The 19313-nt window shown below is 38.2% G+C and overlaps 1 protein-coding gene across 4 annotated transcripts in view; it reads left to right on the forward strand.

Annotated features, from left to right (window-relative positions):
• SSH2 (slingshot protein phosphatase 2) overlaps positions 1-19313 on the forward strand; it is a 242957-nt gene that overhangs the window by 82772 nt on the left and 140872 nt on the right. For all 4 annotated transcript variants that reach the window (XM_059046270.2, XM_059046277.2, XM_059046274.2 and 1 more), the window contains one exon: positions 13579-13622. In XM_059046270.2, coding sequence (XP_058902253.1) covers positions 13579-13622 — 44 coding nt within the window. The remainder of the gene's footprint in view (positions 1-13578; positions 13623-19313) is intronic.

Raw genomic sequence — 19313 nt, forward strand, 5'->3', positions numbered from 1 at the left:
CAGATCTATTTTAGCATCTAAATGTGTGATGGAATTCTCAGTCCTTTTATTTAGATGTTAATATTGATGCTGTGTCCCAGTTAGTGAGACCTGAGGGACTCCCGCCAACACCCCTATATGACAGCTCCTCAGCCTACTAAGACAAATGTACATAGAAGAACCTCTGTCTGGTGGCCTCACCTTACTCTGGGTTTAAAGGGTTATGAGTCCTTAGGACCAAGCATCTATCTCCCCAGTTGACCAAAAGGAGAACCCAGATTGAAATAATGGTCCAGGTGGTATACGCATTGTTAGGCTGTGTCTTGAGTGGTGGTTAGGATGTGCCTGAGATGGGTGGGGAAGATTGAGGTAAATTAGCCAGTGATGAGTGCTGCTGTTGGCATTCCAAGGTATGCTTGTCATAGTAGAAGCACATGTGTCTGTCAGCCAAGCCAGATTCCCAAAGTATAACTTTTCCACCAGTCCATTTTGCAATTAAGACACATTTTATACCACATAAAGCTAACCTGTGAAAGATTTATCTGCTAGCTAAAGGCTCTTTCCAGGGTTGAAGGCACTGAAAATGGTCTTTAAGTAACAATGTATGGTGTTTACTCTTAGTGTTAGTTTTCTGTGGATGCAGTTTCTCCAGTTCCATCACAGTGTAACCTTTGACTTGTCTGCCCTCTAGTGGAGATATGTGGTTAAATTAACCAGTGTCTCCCGGCTTTAGGAAAAATACTGAAGTTTTCTCAATTGGCTTTCCAAATTTTAGCCTCTGTTTCCTTAAAGAATTTTTTATTACCACCAAAGCAACATATTTATAATTTTATTCTACTTTCTAAGATGCTGATAAATCCCCTCCCTGGCTTCCCTCTAGGATCAGGTCTAGACCCCTGCCCTCTGCAACCTACCTTTGCAGCTTACCTCAAGGCAAGCCCTGGGTTTCAACTCAACTGGTCAGTTCACCACCACCCCAGTGTGTCAGACATATTCCCACTGTCCCTTCCTTTTTGTTCATGTCTCAAATGCTCTGTCAGCCTCTGTGCCTCTTCAGATCTTCCTCTTCCTTCAAGACTGGATTCAAAGCTCTCTTGTTCCTGTGAACACTGTACCCACAGTGTTCTCACTTCTGAACTCCTATGCAATATACTTCCCGTGCCATAAATTTACACTGTATTTGTTGGATCAACTTTTCAAATATAACAGCCTTATCTCTTCAGGCAGATAAGCTCCTTGAGCATAGTTCTATCTCGTATTTCTTTGTGTCTCTGATAGACTCTAGCAGCTCTAAATAAATATGTTGATTATTTATTTGCCATTCAAAGATATTGAGCATCCTGCCTCTATATCTTTTCCCCTGTTGATGGCTGAAAAGCTAATTGTCTAGATTTAAATATAAATATTAACAAAATAGCAATGCATTTCCCCCAATCAAAACTGACAGCAGTGGGCTTCCCTGGTGGCGCAGTGGTTGAGAATCTGCCTGCCGATGCAGGGGACACGGGTTCGTGCCCCAGTCTGGGAAGATCCCACATGCCGCGGAGCGGCTGGGCCCGTGAGCCATGGCCACTGAGCCTGCGCGTCTGGAGCCTGTGCTCCGCAACGGGAGAGGCCACAACAGTGAGAGGCCCGCGTACCACAAAAAAAAAAAAAAAAAACAGAAAACTGACAGCAGTACATCTGTTTCAAATATTCTATTTTCTTTTTGGTCAGAACCAGTGACGGTATTTATCAACTCCTTAGTTTGAAAATGACTGGAAATTTGAAAATAATCATGCTGTTAGTTTAGTAATATTTGGTAAGTAATCAGTGTTGCTTCATTACCCTTCTGCATGTGTTCTTTGACCTTTTTTCTGGATAATGTTTCAACTTAAACTTTGGTTGATCATAGTCTAATTCTTTAAATCCATCAACAATTCAAAGATTTAATATTGAAAGACTCTTCATGCGTGGATTTTACTTAGCCTCCCCCAGGTGTTATCAATGCTTTTTATAGTTTAAGTTTCTTGTGGAGGAATGCTAATCATGTATAGCAGAGGACCAGTAATAAAACCAGAAGCCAAGCTAAGCAAGTGGGGTGTAGCTAGCAGGACACATAAACAAGAGAACAGATTATAGAGGCACTATCTCCAAGGCGAAGCTAAGATCAGAGTCAAGAATTTTAAACCAAAGGTTAGAGAACAGTAAAGATGTTGCCATGGGTAGAGGTGATATTCAGAATATTTAGCAATATGGCACAGCTATCAACCAATCAGAATAGGCAGGAGTAAGACCTGGAGGTCCTCTACTCTGCCAGGCATTAACCTGATTGTTGCTGGATTGTTAAACATTCAGAGGGGCTCTAGGCAACCACTATTTACCATTTGGTATTTCAGTGTGTAAACAATTAGTACAGTTGTACCACCATGTCCTGGCTGAACATAAGACCATATGTCCATATTGAGGCCTCAGGCTACAATGAAGGAAATGGACCAAGTGTGAGGTCTTCAGAGAGTGGTATGTGGAATTTCACTTTAATAGAAGGAAACAGAATCTGGACAGGGAGATAAAGCCAAGGTCTTAGGCCCCTATTGGTGTACCTGGAGTATTCCTTTAAGCAAGAGGAGCAGTTTGTTCCTGTAGAAGGTATATTCACCCTTCCCAGACAGAATCCTGACTGCTCCTTACTCCTAGGTTACTTTGAGCAAATTATCTCAGTCATGAGGCAGTTTCTTCAGCTGAAAAATAAGTATTAATCATACCTGTGCTGCATTTATCCTAGGTTGGCTCAAATGAGATAACAGTCATGAAAAGACTTTAAATTATGGAGTGGCACACAGGCAGAGTCTTAATATCTTATGATGGATGCTGCTTGCTCTCTACCCCATGTTTAAGCACTCATTTTAGATTGACAAACCAAGGATATGACCAGTAATTGAATGGAGATGAGGCACGTGATATACTGAGTTAACCTAGGGTGTATTCCTAATTTTGCCACTTACTGGTTACCATACCTTGGGCAGTACTTATTAATTAATCTGATATCTACTGAGCATCTTCTGTATGACTGCCACTATGCAAACATAGTCCTGCTCTTACAGAGCTTACTGTCTAGGAAGGGAGACGTAAGATCTTTCTGGAGAGCTGAGTTCCCATCGTCACTGATCTCCCTGGCACCTAGCACAGTTATCTGGAGGAGTAGTAGCTCTGTGTACTCTGAGCTTTTTGATGTTTTTCCAGACCTTAAAGACAAATGTTTTCCATCTTAACTGCTTGTCAGTTATCAGGAGCTTTTAAAATGTGCAGATCCTTGGGCCCCACACCTCATGGTGTGCTGGTAAATGTTCAAAAAACTGTTTTCTGGGTAAGGGCTGCTTTGTAGCATTTGCTGATTTCCCTGGTAAATACTCCTAGCATGGCCAATTTCAAGCTACCAATGTGAGTCTCATAAGATCCCTAAAAATCTAGCAATTGGCTCTAGCACACCACTGGCTTCACCTCAGAGCTAAAGAATAAAAGCCTGTAGGCATGAGGCCTGGAGATTTTTGTTATTAAAAAGGTTTTTGAGGGCTTCCCTGGTGGCGCAGTGGTTGAGAATCCGCCTGCCGATGCAGGGGACACGGGTTCGTGCCCCGGTCCGGGAAGATCCCACATGCCGCAGAGCGGCTGGGCCCGTGAGCCATGGCCGCTGAGCCTGCACGTCCGGAGCCTGCGCTCCGCAATGGGAGAGGCCACAACAGTGAGAGGCCCGCGTACCACAAAAAAAAAAAAAAAAAAAAAGGTTTTTGAATGGAGCCAGAGTTAAGAACCAATGACCTATGAAGTTTCCATATTGCATGCTTTTCAGATGTGACAGATTCAGACTCGTTGCTTTTTAAAACCAAGTAGCCTCAAGGAGTTGTATCTCTGTGATAGAAAAGACAGTCTAGCAACTCTCTAATTATGGCAAGTGGGTGGGTTAAGTCACATATATTACATAAAATGTTTCAGTGGAATAAGGATTGTAAACAAAAGGCATCCAATAACAGCTCTACACCCAGAGCTCGGGTTTTCTAATGGGCAGTGACTGAACTGTGATACCTCTTAAACTAGCTGTTGACCAAAGATTTGGTGTTCTTCAGAAACAGAGTTATTGAAGTCACATTCTAATCAAGCTGGTTTTCTCATCACTGAGGAAGTACCTCATTAACCATTCCAACTGTGTTTCATACATATTTGTATTTGAAAGAAATTCAAAGGAAACACTTGAGAAATAGTAGGTGTCTCACAGAAGTTTTCTATTGCTTGAAATCATGGGCAAGAAAGTTTATTTAGGGCTTCTTAAACCCTGTCATGAGAGCATGGTGTGGCTTTGGTGTCGGTAATAAGTATTGCACTGTATTCTGGCTTCCTTATTTTACTTTAATGCATGTTATATCTCTCTAAAATATGACGAGTTTGACTCTCTGTTTTGGTTCCTAATACCAGCAAGTACTATACACCTCAATTTAAGCTAGACTTTAAAACAAAGTCAGATTATACTGGGACTGCTGATTTGATGGTGTCTGACCTTCTTACAGACCAGCTTCTCAGATGTGAGTGTCCAGGTTATTCACTCTGGTCCTGGACAGCAGAGTGTGTGTGCGTGACCACACTTGCAGGTCCTTTCTGATCTTCAGCCTTCCGAATGGGAGGACACTCCGTTATAGACACCAGCCTATAAAAGTATCCCTATGTCCTTCAGTGCATCTTGTACTGACATAAGAATCATCTTCTTTATTCTTGACTCTCCTGGATATCTCTGTGGCCCTAGTCTTTAGAAGTTCTACTTCATTAACTATCTTTAACGGCCTTTTTCCTGTCCTGTTCATTTTGCCTACATACTTACTAGCTGGTCGCCAGAATTGGTAGAGTTGATTAAAGATGGCTGCAGATTCTTTGCTATTTCTCCCACTGAGAGATAGTGTCTACTTCCCCTCTCCTTGACTCTGGGCTAGACTTCTTTAATACACCAACAGAGCATGGCAGAAGTGACACTGTGCCAGCTCTGAGCCTAGCCTTTTGGAGTTCTAAGCCCCCATGCGAAAAGACCAACCCTGAGGCCACAATGGACTTTGAGAAGGCCCAATGCATAGACGTTCTAGTTGACTTTCCAGTTGAGCCCCGCTTTCCAGTTTTCCAGGCTAAGACGTCAGACGTGCATAAAGCTGCCTGGACCCTGACTACTAGCCCATCTTCTAGCTAAATACCTCCTGAGTAGCACTGACTGACCTTTAGCAATGCCATGTGGAGCAGAAGAATTGCCGAGCTAAGTACTGCTTGAATTTCTGACCCATGAAATCATGGAATATAATAAGTTAGTAGTTTGTTACTAAGCAATGGATAACCCAAACTGCTGGTTCCATCCCCATCTTCTTTGTCTCTTGTTTCTAGGAGAGAATCTAAGCCTTCTCTTACCAGTAACCAAGTGGCAAAATGGTGCCTTTACTTCCTCCTCAAGCCTGTGTTCCTCACGTTTGCTTCTTCCAAAAGCCAGAAGCAGGGCTTTTCTGATTTCGAAGCTCACGGCCATTCTTAGGAAGACTACCAGATTACTTTATCCTGTCTGACAGACACCTCCCGGTATTAATTTCCTCCCAGGGGCAGAAGTGACTGATGGATAATCTGAAGTCCAGTTAATGGATAATCCACAACCACTTTTTGTGATCATAGGACTGTTATCTTAATATTCCTACCTTTATGGACTCATAACATCAATATTACTTGATAGCCTTAACCCCCAATACCCGTACCTTTGCTCCAGCAATTCACAGCTAGCTGCTCACCATTCCCTAAATGTCCAGACTCTTACTCCTCTTTCTGTTCCTTTTGCCAACGCTTCTGCCTGAAATACTCTTTCCTCCTGTTTTCCATCCAACACAAACCCACTAATTCAAGCCCAGCCTGAAAATTAACTTCTGTGAAGCATATCCAAGCCCCACAGTTACTCATTTCCTCCTCTGTTGTTTCTATAGCATTTTGAATATCCTCTGCTGTAAGCCAAATGACATATCATTATAATATTTTGGCTTATGGAACTGTCTCCCCTAATACAGTGTGAACTATCCAAGGATAAGGGCAGTTTTGCTTAATTTTAAATCCTGGTGCCTAGTACCTAACACATAGGTAGTCAATTAGTATTGAATGAGTGAATGAATATATAAGTGAGAGCAAGTGAATGATTCTGTCTGTTTAACCAAAGGGAAAACCTAAGGTATTACTTCCAGATCTTCGTCACAGGCTAGCTCCTGAGCAACAGAAACTATTCTTTTAACCGGCTAAGGAGAAAACATAACCGGCATAGTCCTCACTAGCTGAGAATGCACAGCCAATTAGCTCCAAGTGTTCACATGGTTTTAGTTCACTGCTCTAATCACGCATTCATTCAACTCTTTATCGAGTTCCATCTGCACATATGGCATTGTGCTAAACACAGAGTGAGAAGCAAAGGGAAAATAAGGCAGATTACAGTCTGATAATGGAACATAAAACAAGAACCCAGTGGTAACCCAGAAACAGATCTCGGTAGTGCCACAGGAAACATGCACAGTGACCGTCAGGTTTGGAGGGAGGCAGACAGCCTATCAGTAAAGTGATAGAAGAGATAACATGAACTACTGGCTTTTGAAACCAGCTTTGAATGCTAGGGAAGGATATAGGAGAGGGGAGAGTGGCCTTCCAGGATGATGAAACAGCACAGACAAAGGAAGTTAATAGGTGCTTTTGAAAACTGATGAATGAGTCCACTTGGATTGGAGTATATGGAAAGTGTAAAGACTCTTGCAACAATAAAGCCTGGGAAATTATTGCTTAACACCTACCAAGCCTGGTGTTTTTCAAGGCTGGCAGCACTTCCAGCCTACTTCTTAGCAAATATGACTTGGGTGCTTACGTTTTTTCCAAACATCTTTTACTTAGTTACTTACTTTTATGCTCAGGTATTAAGTAGATTAATAAGAATACATTAATTGTTCAGTTCATACTTAGTGGTTCCCGAATACCCTAAAATTATGTATTTTATTTTTTAATTGAAGTATAGTTGATTTACAATATTATATTAGTTTCAGGTATACCACATTAGTGATTCAATATTTTTATAGATTATACTTCATTTAAAGTTATAAAATAATGGCTATATTTCCCTGTGCTGTATAATATATCCTTTTTACTTATTATACATAGTAGTTTGTATCTCTCAATCCCATACCCCTATCTTACTCACCCCCTTCCCCCACCTCCACTGGTAACCACCAGTTTGTTCTCTATATCTATGAGTGTGTTTCTGTTTTGTTACAAACATTTGTTTCTTTTATTTTTTAGATTCCACATATAAGTGATAACATAGAATATTTGTCTTTCTCTAACTTATTTCACTGAGCATAATACCCTCTAGTTTCATCCATGTTGTTGCAAATGGCAGAATTTCATTCGTTTTTATGGCTGAGTAATATTCCATTATATATATATATATATATATATATGTATGTATGTATATATATATATATGCCACATCTTTTTTATCCATTCATCTGTTGATGGACACTTAGGTTGCTTCCATTTCTTGGCTATTGTAAATAATGCTGCTATGAACATTGGGGTGCATGTGTCTTTTCGAGTCAGTGTTGTCTGAATATCCTAAAATTAAATGCACATTCAGAATCTCACACCATATTGTTTATAGGTCAAATTTTTCTTAAGAACATCAAGAAGAAATTATATTCTTTAAATAAAAACTACTTAACAATAGGACTCTGGAATATTTTTTAAAAAGTCAACAAACATGTATTTAATCATTTAATTAATTAGCTCTCCTTATACATCAGAAATTATTCTATTTACTAAGAAGAAACTAATGTTTATCTCTACACTTTTCTCCTTGTGATTTCTAATGTTCTGAGCATGTTGACTACTTGCATTTCTTTTTTTCTTTTAACAATATGTGAAGTTACTTGACAAGGTAGGTGGTTATATATGGTCTGGTGTATGCACTTGTTACAATAGAATGGTAAGCATTCTCCCTTTAGCTACCATTTAAATGCCACTATTCAAGATAACTGTATTATCTGGTAATTAATCTTGCTGAATAAGCAATGTTGTATCTGCATTTTTGGCAGTGAATTCCTTTGAAATAAGCATAATCAACACTTTCGTCATTAAAAAGAAAATCCACTTTACCTTAGGCCTACAATGCCTTGACATACTGAGTTTTTTTGTTTTTGTGTTTTAAGTCTCTTTTTCCAAGTAAGATGAAAGGGAAGCAAATCATTCATTGGCCTGACTATTGTAATATTAATCTAAGAAAGAAAGAAAAAAAAAAGTCATTTGGGGATCTTGTGTTAGAAACACTTCTCTGACTTGCTTTTTTTGTGTGCCAAAGGAATTTCCACTCCTTTGGCACTATTTTAAAATGTAGAAGTCATAGAAGAAAGGTGACAAAGGATATTACCTTATTATAAGCCATGAGAAAATTTATGCTCTTTTCTGCAGTTCCCTTCCTAACCACTGTCCTGGGGTATAGGTACCAAATGCAGATTCTCAGTTAAGAGGAAGCTGGTTATAGCAGAAATGTAGACCTGAGTTCAAATCATGCTCCACGTGGCATTTATTGACTTTGTGACCTTTAGCAAGCTGCATAGGGTTGTGGTGCACATTAAATAAAATAACATATAAAGTACCTGGCCCATAGTAGTGTTAAATAGATGTTAGTTCACCTCTGTAGATGTAACTGGTTTTAGCTGTTTGTGGCCTCTAAGGAAACATCAAGGGTATTTTTGCTTTTTATTTCTCATCACAATTCTTAGAGATAGAAAAGTCTACCAAAAAAGCCGAAAATAATTTGAATTATCTCTTTTTGGTCAGCTCATTTTATGTATGAGGGAAAGGATATTAAGTTAGTAATAGCCCATAAACATCTAAAAGGGTACTCAAGCTTAGTAGTAGTCAAGGCACAGCAAATTAAGACCATGGTGAGATACATACAACACTAGATTGGCAAAAAAGAAAAAGAAAACATCTGATGATTTTAAGTGTTGGCTAGGATTTAGAACAACTGAAACTCTCACTCCTTCCTGGTGAGAGTATAGATTGGCACAACTACTTTAGGAAATAATTTGGCACTACCTGGTAAACTTGTACCTTTAGTTATTCTGTGACTCCTCATTTCTACTCCTAGGTGTACATATATCCCATTGACACTCTTGTGCATGTAGACCAAAAGACATTACAAGGAAGTTATAGCAGCATGGCTGATGTCACTAAAAACTGGAACAATCCAATCTATCTGAGTAGAATGGGTAAACTTTGATATATTCCTATAATGCAGTCTTTTACCCCAGCAAAAAAATGAATGAACTGTAGCTATAGGTAATAAGTGGATGAATCTTATTATTAACATAATATTTAGTTTTTAAAAAACGTATTGGTGTAAAAATAAAATACAGTGTGTGTGTATGTGTGTGTGTGTGTGTGTGTGTGAAAAATAATAATAAACATATTGGGAAGACTGCATAAGTGTAATACAATTTTTAAAGCCCCCAAACAATCAAAACTAAATAATGTATTGTTTAACAATATAGACATAATTTTTTTAATAGTGGAATAAAAAATAATGCAAAGAACCAATATGTAAATTAAAATGAAATTCTAGGGCTTCCCTGGTGGCGCAGTGGTTGAGAATCCGCCTGCCGATGCAGGAGACACGGGTTCGTGCCCCGGTCTGGGAAGATCCCACATGCCGCGGAGCAACTAAGCCCGTGAGCCATGGCCACTAGGCCTGCGCGTCCGGAGCCTGTGCTCCGCAACGGGAGAGGCCACAACAGTGAGAGGCCCGCATACCGCAAAATAAAAAAAAAAAATAAAATAAAATGAAATTCTAAAAAATATTCAAATAATACAAAATAAGGCAGAAAAGGAGAAACAGAGGTATAAAGGTATAGGGGACAAACAGAAAATAAATGGATCTGGTTCTACCATGTTACTAACTATATCACTAATTACATTAAATGTTAATGGACTAACCACTACAATTAAAAGGCAAAGATTGTCACAATGGGTAAAATAAAGCAAGATCCAACTATATTTTGTCTATAAAAGACATTCTTTAAATTATAAAGAGATTGAAAAATATACCTTGCAAACAGTGAGCATAAGTCTGGAGTAGCTGTGTTAATATTAAAGTACATTTCAAGATAAAATGTCTTACTAGAAGATAAAGGTATCCTGAAAAATAAGAATCAAGTTAAAGGATTTATATTTCCTTCAAAACTTACTATGAGCTATAGTAATAAAGATATAGTACTGGCATAAAGAATGACAAATAGATCAATGGAACAGAATAAAGAACCCAGAAGTAGACCTCACTTACACTGTCATTTGCTTTTTACAAGGAGCCAAGTTATCAAATGGAGAAAGGAAAGTCTTTTCAATAAATGTGCTTGAAAACTCGAAATCGATATGGGAAAAAAAAAGAGCCTCCACCCCATCTCATACCACATACAAATATTTATTCAGGATAGATCATAGACCTTATACATAAAACCATAAAGGTTTTAATAAGAAAATATTATAGAGTATCTTTGTGACTAAAGGGTAGGCAAAGGTTTCTGAAGACATAGAAAACAGTAACTATAGGAGAAAAAAATTTCCAATTAGACTTCAATTACAACTCTCACACATTGTTGATAAGCTTGTAAAGTGGTATAAGCACTTTGGAAACCCTGGTAATTTTCTCTAAAATTGCACATGCATGTGTTCCATGACGTAAAAAAAAACCCGAAAGCACATGTCCACCAAAAAAATGGCAAAGAATGCTCATGTAAAAGTTTTATTCATAATAGACAAAAACTCAAATATCCTGGGTATATATATCAATAGGAGATGAATAAACAAACTCTGGTATATTCATACAATGGAATCCTCAGGGATAAAAAGGAATGAACTCCTTTTACATACAACAACATAGATGAATCTCAAAAACATTATGCTGAGTGAAAGAAGCCACACACAAAAGAGTACATACTATATGATTCTATTTATGTGAACAGGGAAACCATTTAAATGGAGTCATATGCTATATACTAATTTTTGATGGAAAAAAAATTGTGGTGGAAGAAAAGTAAGAACAGTGGCTGCCTCTAGGTTGTGGGTGGTGCCAGGTATTAAATGAGAGAAATTTCTGAGCTGATAGAAATGTTGCATTTCTTGATAAAAGTTTGAGTTACACAGATACATACATTTGTCAAAACTCATTGAATGGTGCACTTAAGATTTGTGCATTTATTTCATTGTATATACATTTTACCTTAAAAGAAAAAAAGAACTGTAATACCGAATTCTAATTATGTGCATTTAAGGGCAAGTACACCGTAAACTACTTTGAAATGCAATAGAAGAATAAGATGGATTGATCAGTGAGGCAGAAAGGTGAATAGAAAAGTGATAATGCAAATATTAAAAATGTTACTGGTAGAATCCAGATGGTGGATACACAGGTTCACTATAAGATGTTTCAGCTTTTCTGTATGTATGAAATTTTTTGTAGTAGAATGAAAGCAAGAAAATTATAAACTTAAAATTCAAGATAGTGGGACTTCCCTGGTGGTCCAGTGGTTAAGACTCTGCGCTCCCAATGCAGGGGGCCTGGGTTCAATCCCTGGTCAGGGAACTAGATCCCGCATGCCACAACTAAAGATCCTGCATGCCACAATGTAAGATCCAGCACAGGGCAACGAAGATCCCACGTGCTGCAACTAAGACCCGGTGCAGCCAAATAAATAAATAAACAAACAAATATTTTTTTAAAATTCAAGATAGTACTCACATCTTGGGAGAAGGATAAGAATGGGAGATAGGAAATAAGCACACAGGTAAATGCAAAGGTATTGGTACTATTCTAGCTTTTAAGTAGAATGTTGTTCACAGGTATTCATTTTATTATTGTGCCTCATAATTTACATATATTTTAAATATATCTATTGTCATATAATTTTTCATAAATTAAAAAATGAGAAGAATACATCAGAAGTAGAGATCTATTAACCACTGATAACAATAATGAAGCATTATTTGTTAAATGAGATTCCAGGAAATCACTTCCATTTATTACAGTTCCCTTGGGCTCCAAAATCTAACACTTTTCTTTGCTTATGAGTCTTCTCATTTTCATTCTTGCAAACTTTCCAGGTTCTGACTATTGACTGTAGAGACGATCGGTTCTTTTCATTTTAGCACCGTTCTTTTCACTTCCTAAAGGGCATACTTCTGAACCTAAAACTTCCCCTGTAGGCAGAATATAATATACCATGACACCTCCCCTGTCCTCCCTCCGAGGGTAGGATCTTTGCTGTCTTCTTCCCTTTGTGCAAGATAATGGGCCTACCTGAAGTCAATAATGAAAATAAAATGGGAATAAAAGTTATAGAGCTGGCCGTGGCTGCCCAGGAATGGAGATAGAATGATGTAGAGGTGAATGGGGATGGTTCCATAAATTTGAAAATGTAGATGACTTATCGGCAGACAGTACATGTATTGTTTGAGATTGTTTTTCTCCTCCTATTTTTGTGTTTGCCAAATAGGGCAAAAGTGACCAGAGTACAAATATAAAATGTCAGAGAGCAAACTTAAAGAAAAAGTTAGCACCTCAATATCATTAATTCTCTCATCTTTTTTCAGTTTTCCTTCATGTTGCTATTCTTGTCTCCATGAAGATCTGTATAGTATCTTAACATATAATAATTCCTAACCTAGGTTAGGGAGGGGTGAATGATATGCTTTTTCAATGTGTTGGGAGGCAGTATTTTATCAGTTTTAATTCTAGCTTTACTACATGAGTTTCCTTGAGCAACTTAACTTCTTTCCTTTCTGTGAATTTCAGTTTCTGTAAAGTATTCATATTTCATTGAGCCTAAATTGCCATAACACCCTCAGTTATTTTATGTGCCACTAAAAAAAAATAAATATTGCAATTAAACTATGATTCAATGCTCTTTAGTCATATTGATTGTAAATTTATCCCAATTTATGTGTATGTGTCAGAATCAGTGAAACTAGGGTACCGTCAACCTTCTGAGTTTATAAGGAATAAGTTGGACAGTGTACTTAAAGTGTTGAGCAAGGCACCTGGCATGTTATAAATACTCAATAAGTAGTAGCCATTAAGGTAATGGTGATGTGATCATGAGCACTTTGCAAAATGGTGTTCATTGTTTAGGTTGTTCTTTGGGGATCAGAATCATTAATAGATCATCTTGATGGGATTTCTTGGTGAAAGTCAGAATACCCACTCATTTTAATTTTAAGTAACATAACAGTAACATAGCATCTTCAGTTGGTTTTCAGAGGTAATTCTTTTAATTATGAGCACTTTGTTATTTAAAAAAATTGGTAGACTGTTGTGAAAATTTCCTCCAGGAATAAATTATGTTGATATATATCAACTCCCTGGGTTGGTTGAAGTCACTTTTTATGGAGAGGATTTAGTTTAAGTACACAGCATCAGTGAGATATTCCTACATGTAAAGCTTAGTAAAATTACATTGTTGGTATTATGATATGAGACCTCAGGTTTTAAATTATTTTTTTCTCATTTTCCTGTCTATACAGGAGGCAGACAGTGGGGAGGAGGAATGCCGATCACAGCCCAGGAGGTATGTTTGTTCATTACATCCTATAGTATTTCTGTAGTTAGTGTGTTTTCTCTAATTCTTTCTCAGTCTTGTCAGATTAGTTTATCCTCGTTTTCTAAGATGCTTAGTTGGTCTCTCAAAATGGAATTACTTTAAGAATCCAGTTACTGGGACTTCCTTGGTGGCACAGTGGTTGAGAATCTGCCTGCCAATGCAGGGGACATGGGTTTGAGCCCTGCTCTGGGAAGATCCCACATGCTGTGGAGCAACTAAGTCCATGCACCACAACCACTGAGCCTACGCTCTAGAGCCTGTGAGCCACAACTACTGAGCCCGCATGCTGCAACTACTGAAGCCCACGTGCCTAGAGCCGGTGCTCCGCAGCAAGAGAATATACCACAATGAGAAGCCCGTGCACTGCAACGAGGAGTAGCCCCCACTCACCACAACTAGAGAAAGCCCATGCCCAGCAACGAAGACCCAACGCAGCCAAAAAAAAAAAAATTTCCAGTTACTTTCTGAGTTACTGACTCAGAAGATTTTAAATGGTAGACTTCATTATGTTGTGCACCTGAAACTAATATAATGTTGTATGTCAGTTATACCTTAATAAATAAAGTAACTAATTACTTTAATTAAGTGGTAGATTTCTCTTTTTTTAATGCAGAAAGGCCAGTATTGGCCCAGCTTTGACCCAAGTCTCTAGAACTGTCTTGGGTAATAAAAAAGCAAATTTTCCTTACCTTTTAGGAAAATGTCAACTAAGGAACATTTCAGCCTTCGGTTTCATACTTTTTTTTGTCATTCATTTTGATAAGTTTTGACAATTTTTACAGATTGGTTAATATTTCACTTCCTCAATATAAAGAATATACTAAGTACCTTACCCAATCTTTTAAAATACAATGAAACTTTTTTTCTCCCTCTCATGGAATAGTGGGCATGTTATAAGGATAACAATACCTGCTGCCATTAAAAGAAAAAAATTATGAGAGACATCTAGGACATATATAATAACATTTCTGTTATCTTCTTTAAAATTTTTATGGTAGTATTAAAGATTCAATAGTTCAGAATTCACTGAAATCCTTAAAACTTTGAAAGTCTATAATAGCAATGTCAATGTTGTATGCAACAAACTATATGATATTTTAATTTCTCAAGATTGCATGGAATTCAACTTTCCTGTTATAAACATTATTATACTGTGACACAATAGGGTACATCTTTTGTAAGAAATAAGTACCTTTTAAAAATATTTGTTTAAATGGCTGTGAAATAAAATGTTTTTTTTAAATCAACTCCCTCCCACAAGAAGTAGTCCTGGTAAGTTCTAGATGGTCATTTAAATGCTACCAAATTTGTGTCCTCTGAACTCAATCACAAGAGCTATTCTAGATGATACTGAGAACGGATACAATAAACGTGTTCATTGTGGAGAAGCTGGCTGAAGGGCGTGCTTCCTTAATGATAAATTATCATGTATTTGTTGATGTATATATACCTCACTTGTGTAAACCACAACTTAATATAAAAATAGTTCCTTCTGGGCTTCCCTGGTGGCGCAGTGGTTGACAGTCCGCCTGCCGATGCAGGGGATACGGGTTCGTGCCCCGGTCCGGGAGGATCCCACGTGCCGTGGAGCGGCTGGGCCCGTGAGCCATGGCCGCTGAGCCTGCGCGTCCGGAGCCTGTGCTCCGCAACGGGAGAGGCCACAACAGTGAGAGGCCCGCGTACCACAAAAAAAAAAAAAAAAAAAAAAAAAATAGTTCCTTTTCATCAGTAACTGAGGTTATTGGCAATATTTTTCCTGCCTTATCACAAAAATTTAGGCTTAAAGCTTAATTTCTCACTGTCTCTTAGGGAAGCTCTGACAGTGAAGTGTCATTCTTTTGCATAGGACTAAGAGACTAGAAGAAATTTTAGCTCATTGTTTACCAGAGACATCATAACCTTATTCCCATTAGAATGAAAAAGGATTCCAAAGGATTCTTAAATTTTCTATTAGGCCAGATTTAAAGATCTCTGGGTTAATTTCTTTATGCATCTACTGGGATAATTGTCCCCCCAAATTACATAATGATGAGGCAATGCAAGTCTGTTTTCTTATTCACAGTACTGAATTGTCAAGCCATTAAGAACCATAAAAACAGTATATCATTGAAACTAATACCAATTCCAGGTAATAAAAAAAGATGTTGCATTAATCTCTTATTTTAACCAAATATCATTTATTGGGAAAGTCATAAGTTAAAAGTAATCTTTTAGTATAATTAGCTCAAACTATGCTGCCTTTAAAAACCAATGTTCACAGGCAAAAACAATAACAAAAATAGATAAGTTAGACTGCATCAAAATTTAAAACTTCTGTGCATCAAAGGACAACAACAAAGTGAAAAGGCAACCCACAGAATGGGAGAAGATATTTGCAAATCATGTACCTAATAAGGGATTAATATCCAGAATATAAAATTTTACAACTCAGCAAGAAAAAAACAAACAACCTGTCTTAGTCAGCTTGGGCTCCTATAACAAAATACCATAGATTGAGTGGCTTAAATTTCAGACATTTGTTTCTCACAGTTCTGGAAGCTAGTAGTCCAAGATCAATGTGCTGGCAGATTTGCTTCCTGATGAGAACCCTCTTCCTGGCTTGTAGACAGCTGCTTTCTTGTTGAGTCCTCACATGGCTGTAAGAGAGAGGGTGCTCTGCTCTCTTTCTCTTCTTGAATGTACACTAACCCTATCATGTTGGCCACACCCTCATGACATCATCTAACCCTAATTTCCTCCCAAAGGCTCCCATCTCCAAATATCATCACATTGGAGGTTGGCTTCAGCATACAGATTTGGGGGGCACATAAACATTTAGTCCATAACATTCCACCCATGCCCCCCAAAATTCATCTCCTTCTCACTTACAAAATATATTCATCACATCCCAACAGCCCCAAAGGTCTTAACTCATTCTAGCATCGACTCTAAAGTCCAAAGTCTTATCTAAATATCATCTAAATAAGATATGGATGAGACTTGAGGCAAAATTCCTCTCCAGCTATGAACCTGTGGAATCAGATTAATTATACACTTTAAAATACAATGGTAGGACAGGAATAGGCTAGACATTCCCATTCCAAAAGGGAGAAATAGAAAGGAAAGCAAAGATGACAGGGCCCAAGTAAGTCCAAAACTTAGTGAGACAAATCCCATTAGATCTTAAGGCTCAAGAATAATCCTCTTTGGTTTGATACTGTGCCTTCTAAACCCAGTGGGGAAATAGTCCTGCCTTCAGGACTCACTGGAGTGGTGGTGTCATCTCCAGGGATCACCTGAGCAGCCCTGCACTTCTGGCTCCCTTGGAGTACCACCCATGCAGTGTTCTGCAAGGGCCCACCTACCTGGCACCTTTGAAACCGACTGGAGGCAGCCTTGTCTGTCAGCCCTCGCTCTCTCGGCACGTGGTGGGAGTAGCAGCCTTGACGATCTCTGAACCTTTTTGGGGTACTCTTCCCTTTTCTTGGAGAATGTTCATGTTCACAACCTCCCTTCATTCTCTCTCATTTTCTGTTTCTGATCTTCAGTGAGATTCCATGGATGTTACAATGATGGAAGAATTGGCTGCTCTTTACCAAAAAAAAGAGTAATCTAGTAACAAGCACTCTAAAATTAAGAATTCAGAGAGGTAATGAATTGAGAGTGAATATTGCTAGAAACCAAAATTAGTAAGTTAGAAACTAAACTTCACAGAATTAAAAAGTGAACATTAAAACACGTTTTAACCATTGTGTTAGCAAAGATTTAGATTATTAGTATCCAAAAAAAATAGCATTTTCTGCCTTATAAATTGGTACAACCTTTCTAGAGTATAAGTTAGCAGTATCAATTAAAATTCAAAATATTCTGGATTTGGACCCAGAACTTCCACTTTTAGAAGTTAATCCAGAACAAAGAGATGGACCCAAGAGTATTTGTTGCAACATTTTTTTAAAACTTGGAAACATCCCAAATGTTGATTAATAAAGAAATAACTAACCAATATTTCTATTGTATGTAGTACTCAAAATGTTTAATAAATGTTAATGTGTGGGAAAAAATTAGAAATTACCATATGATCCAGCAATTCCCTTTTTTTTTTTTTTCTTGCGGTACACGGGCCTCTCACTGCCGTGGCCTCTCCCATTGCGGAGCACAGGCTCCGGACTCGCAGGCGCTCATGGGCCTAGCCGCTCCACGGCATGTGGGATCTTCCCAGACCGGGGCACGAACCCGTGTCCCCTGCATCGGCAGGTGGACTCTCAACCACTGCGCCACCAGGGAAGCCCCAGCAATTCCCTTTCTGAGTATATACTCAAAATATCTAAAAGCAGAGTCTTGAGAAATTTGTGCACCCATGTTCATAGCAACATTATTAGCCAAAGGGTAGAAGCAACCCAAGTATCCGTAGACAGATAAATGGATAAACAAAATGTAATATATATGTATAATGGAATATTATTCAGGCTTAAAAAAGTAGGAAATCCTGCAATTTATGATGAACCTTGAGGACATTATGCTAAGTGAAAAAAGGCAGTCCCAGAAGGATACATATTGTATGATTCCACTTATATGAGGTACCTACTGTAGTCGAATTCTCAGAGATGGGAAGTAGAATGTTGGTTGCCAGGGGATAGGGGAGGATGGATAGGGAGTTATTTAATGGGTACAGAATTTCAATTTTGGAAGAGAAAAAAGTTCTAGAGATGGCTGGTAGTGATAATTGAACAATGAACAACGGTGTGAATTACTTCATGCCTTGTACACTTAAAAATAGTTATTTAAGAGGGAAAATTTTATGTTATATGTATTTTACTATAATTTTTTAAAAAATGATCTACTCATGTCACACCAACTTCTTTTTATGATGTCTAATTCTGGTGCTGCTTTGTCGTTCCCAGGAGATAAGCATAAAAAAACCACATAATTGTAGAACTAAAAATCAGGTTGTGTATTATTACCTTTTTGATAAAAATATAAATGGATGAAATTCAGTTCCAGTCTTTTCCTTTTTTTCTTTATAAATTTATTTATTTATTTATTTTTGGCTGTGTTGGGTCTTAGTTGCTGCGCACAGGCTTTCTCTAGTTGTAGCGAGCGGGGGCTACTCTTCGTTGCGGTGCATGGGCTTTCTCATTGCGGTGGCTTCTCTTGTTGCAGAGTATGGGCTCTAGGCGTGTGGGCTTCAGTAATTGTGGCACGTGGGCTCAGTAGTTGTGGCTCACGGGCTCTAGAGAGCACAGGCTCAGTAGTTGTGGCTGACGGGCTTAGTTGCTCCGTGGCATGTGGGATCTTCCTGGACCAGGGCTTGAACCCGTGTCCCCTGTATTGACAGGTGGATTCTTAACCACTGTGCCACCAGGAAAGTCCCTCCAGTCTTTTCTTTTGCATATTTATGAACTGATAGCTTTTCGTCTTCTTGTGTCATAACCCACTTTGCTGACTGGGGAACAGCCAGGAAGGTAACTATAAAATTAAACCATATAACACACCAATATTCAACCATTTTGATTTATAAATGTCTATCTCATATGAGTCAACCTAATAAAATTGCAAGATAATAAATAAAAGTGAGCAAAAGAAAGATGCCATTGAAATAAATCTTGAAATCCCAAGACATCTTTTTTAAGGTGACTAGTTATGGAAGGAAACAAAGTACCTTAGATCTAAATTTAGAAA

This window comes from Kogia breviceps, chromosome 19 (genome assembly GCF_026419965.1).
Source record: "Kogia breviceps isolate mKogBre1 chromosome 19, mKogBre1 haplotype 1, whole genome shotgun sequence".
NCBI classification, from domain to species: Eukaryota; Metazoa; Chordata; class Mammalia; order Artiodactyla; family Physeteridae; genus Kogia; species Kogia breviceps.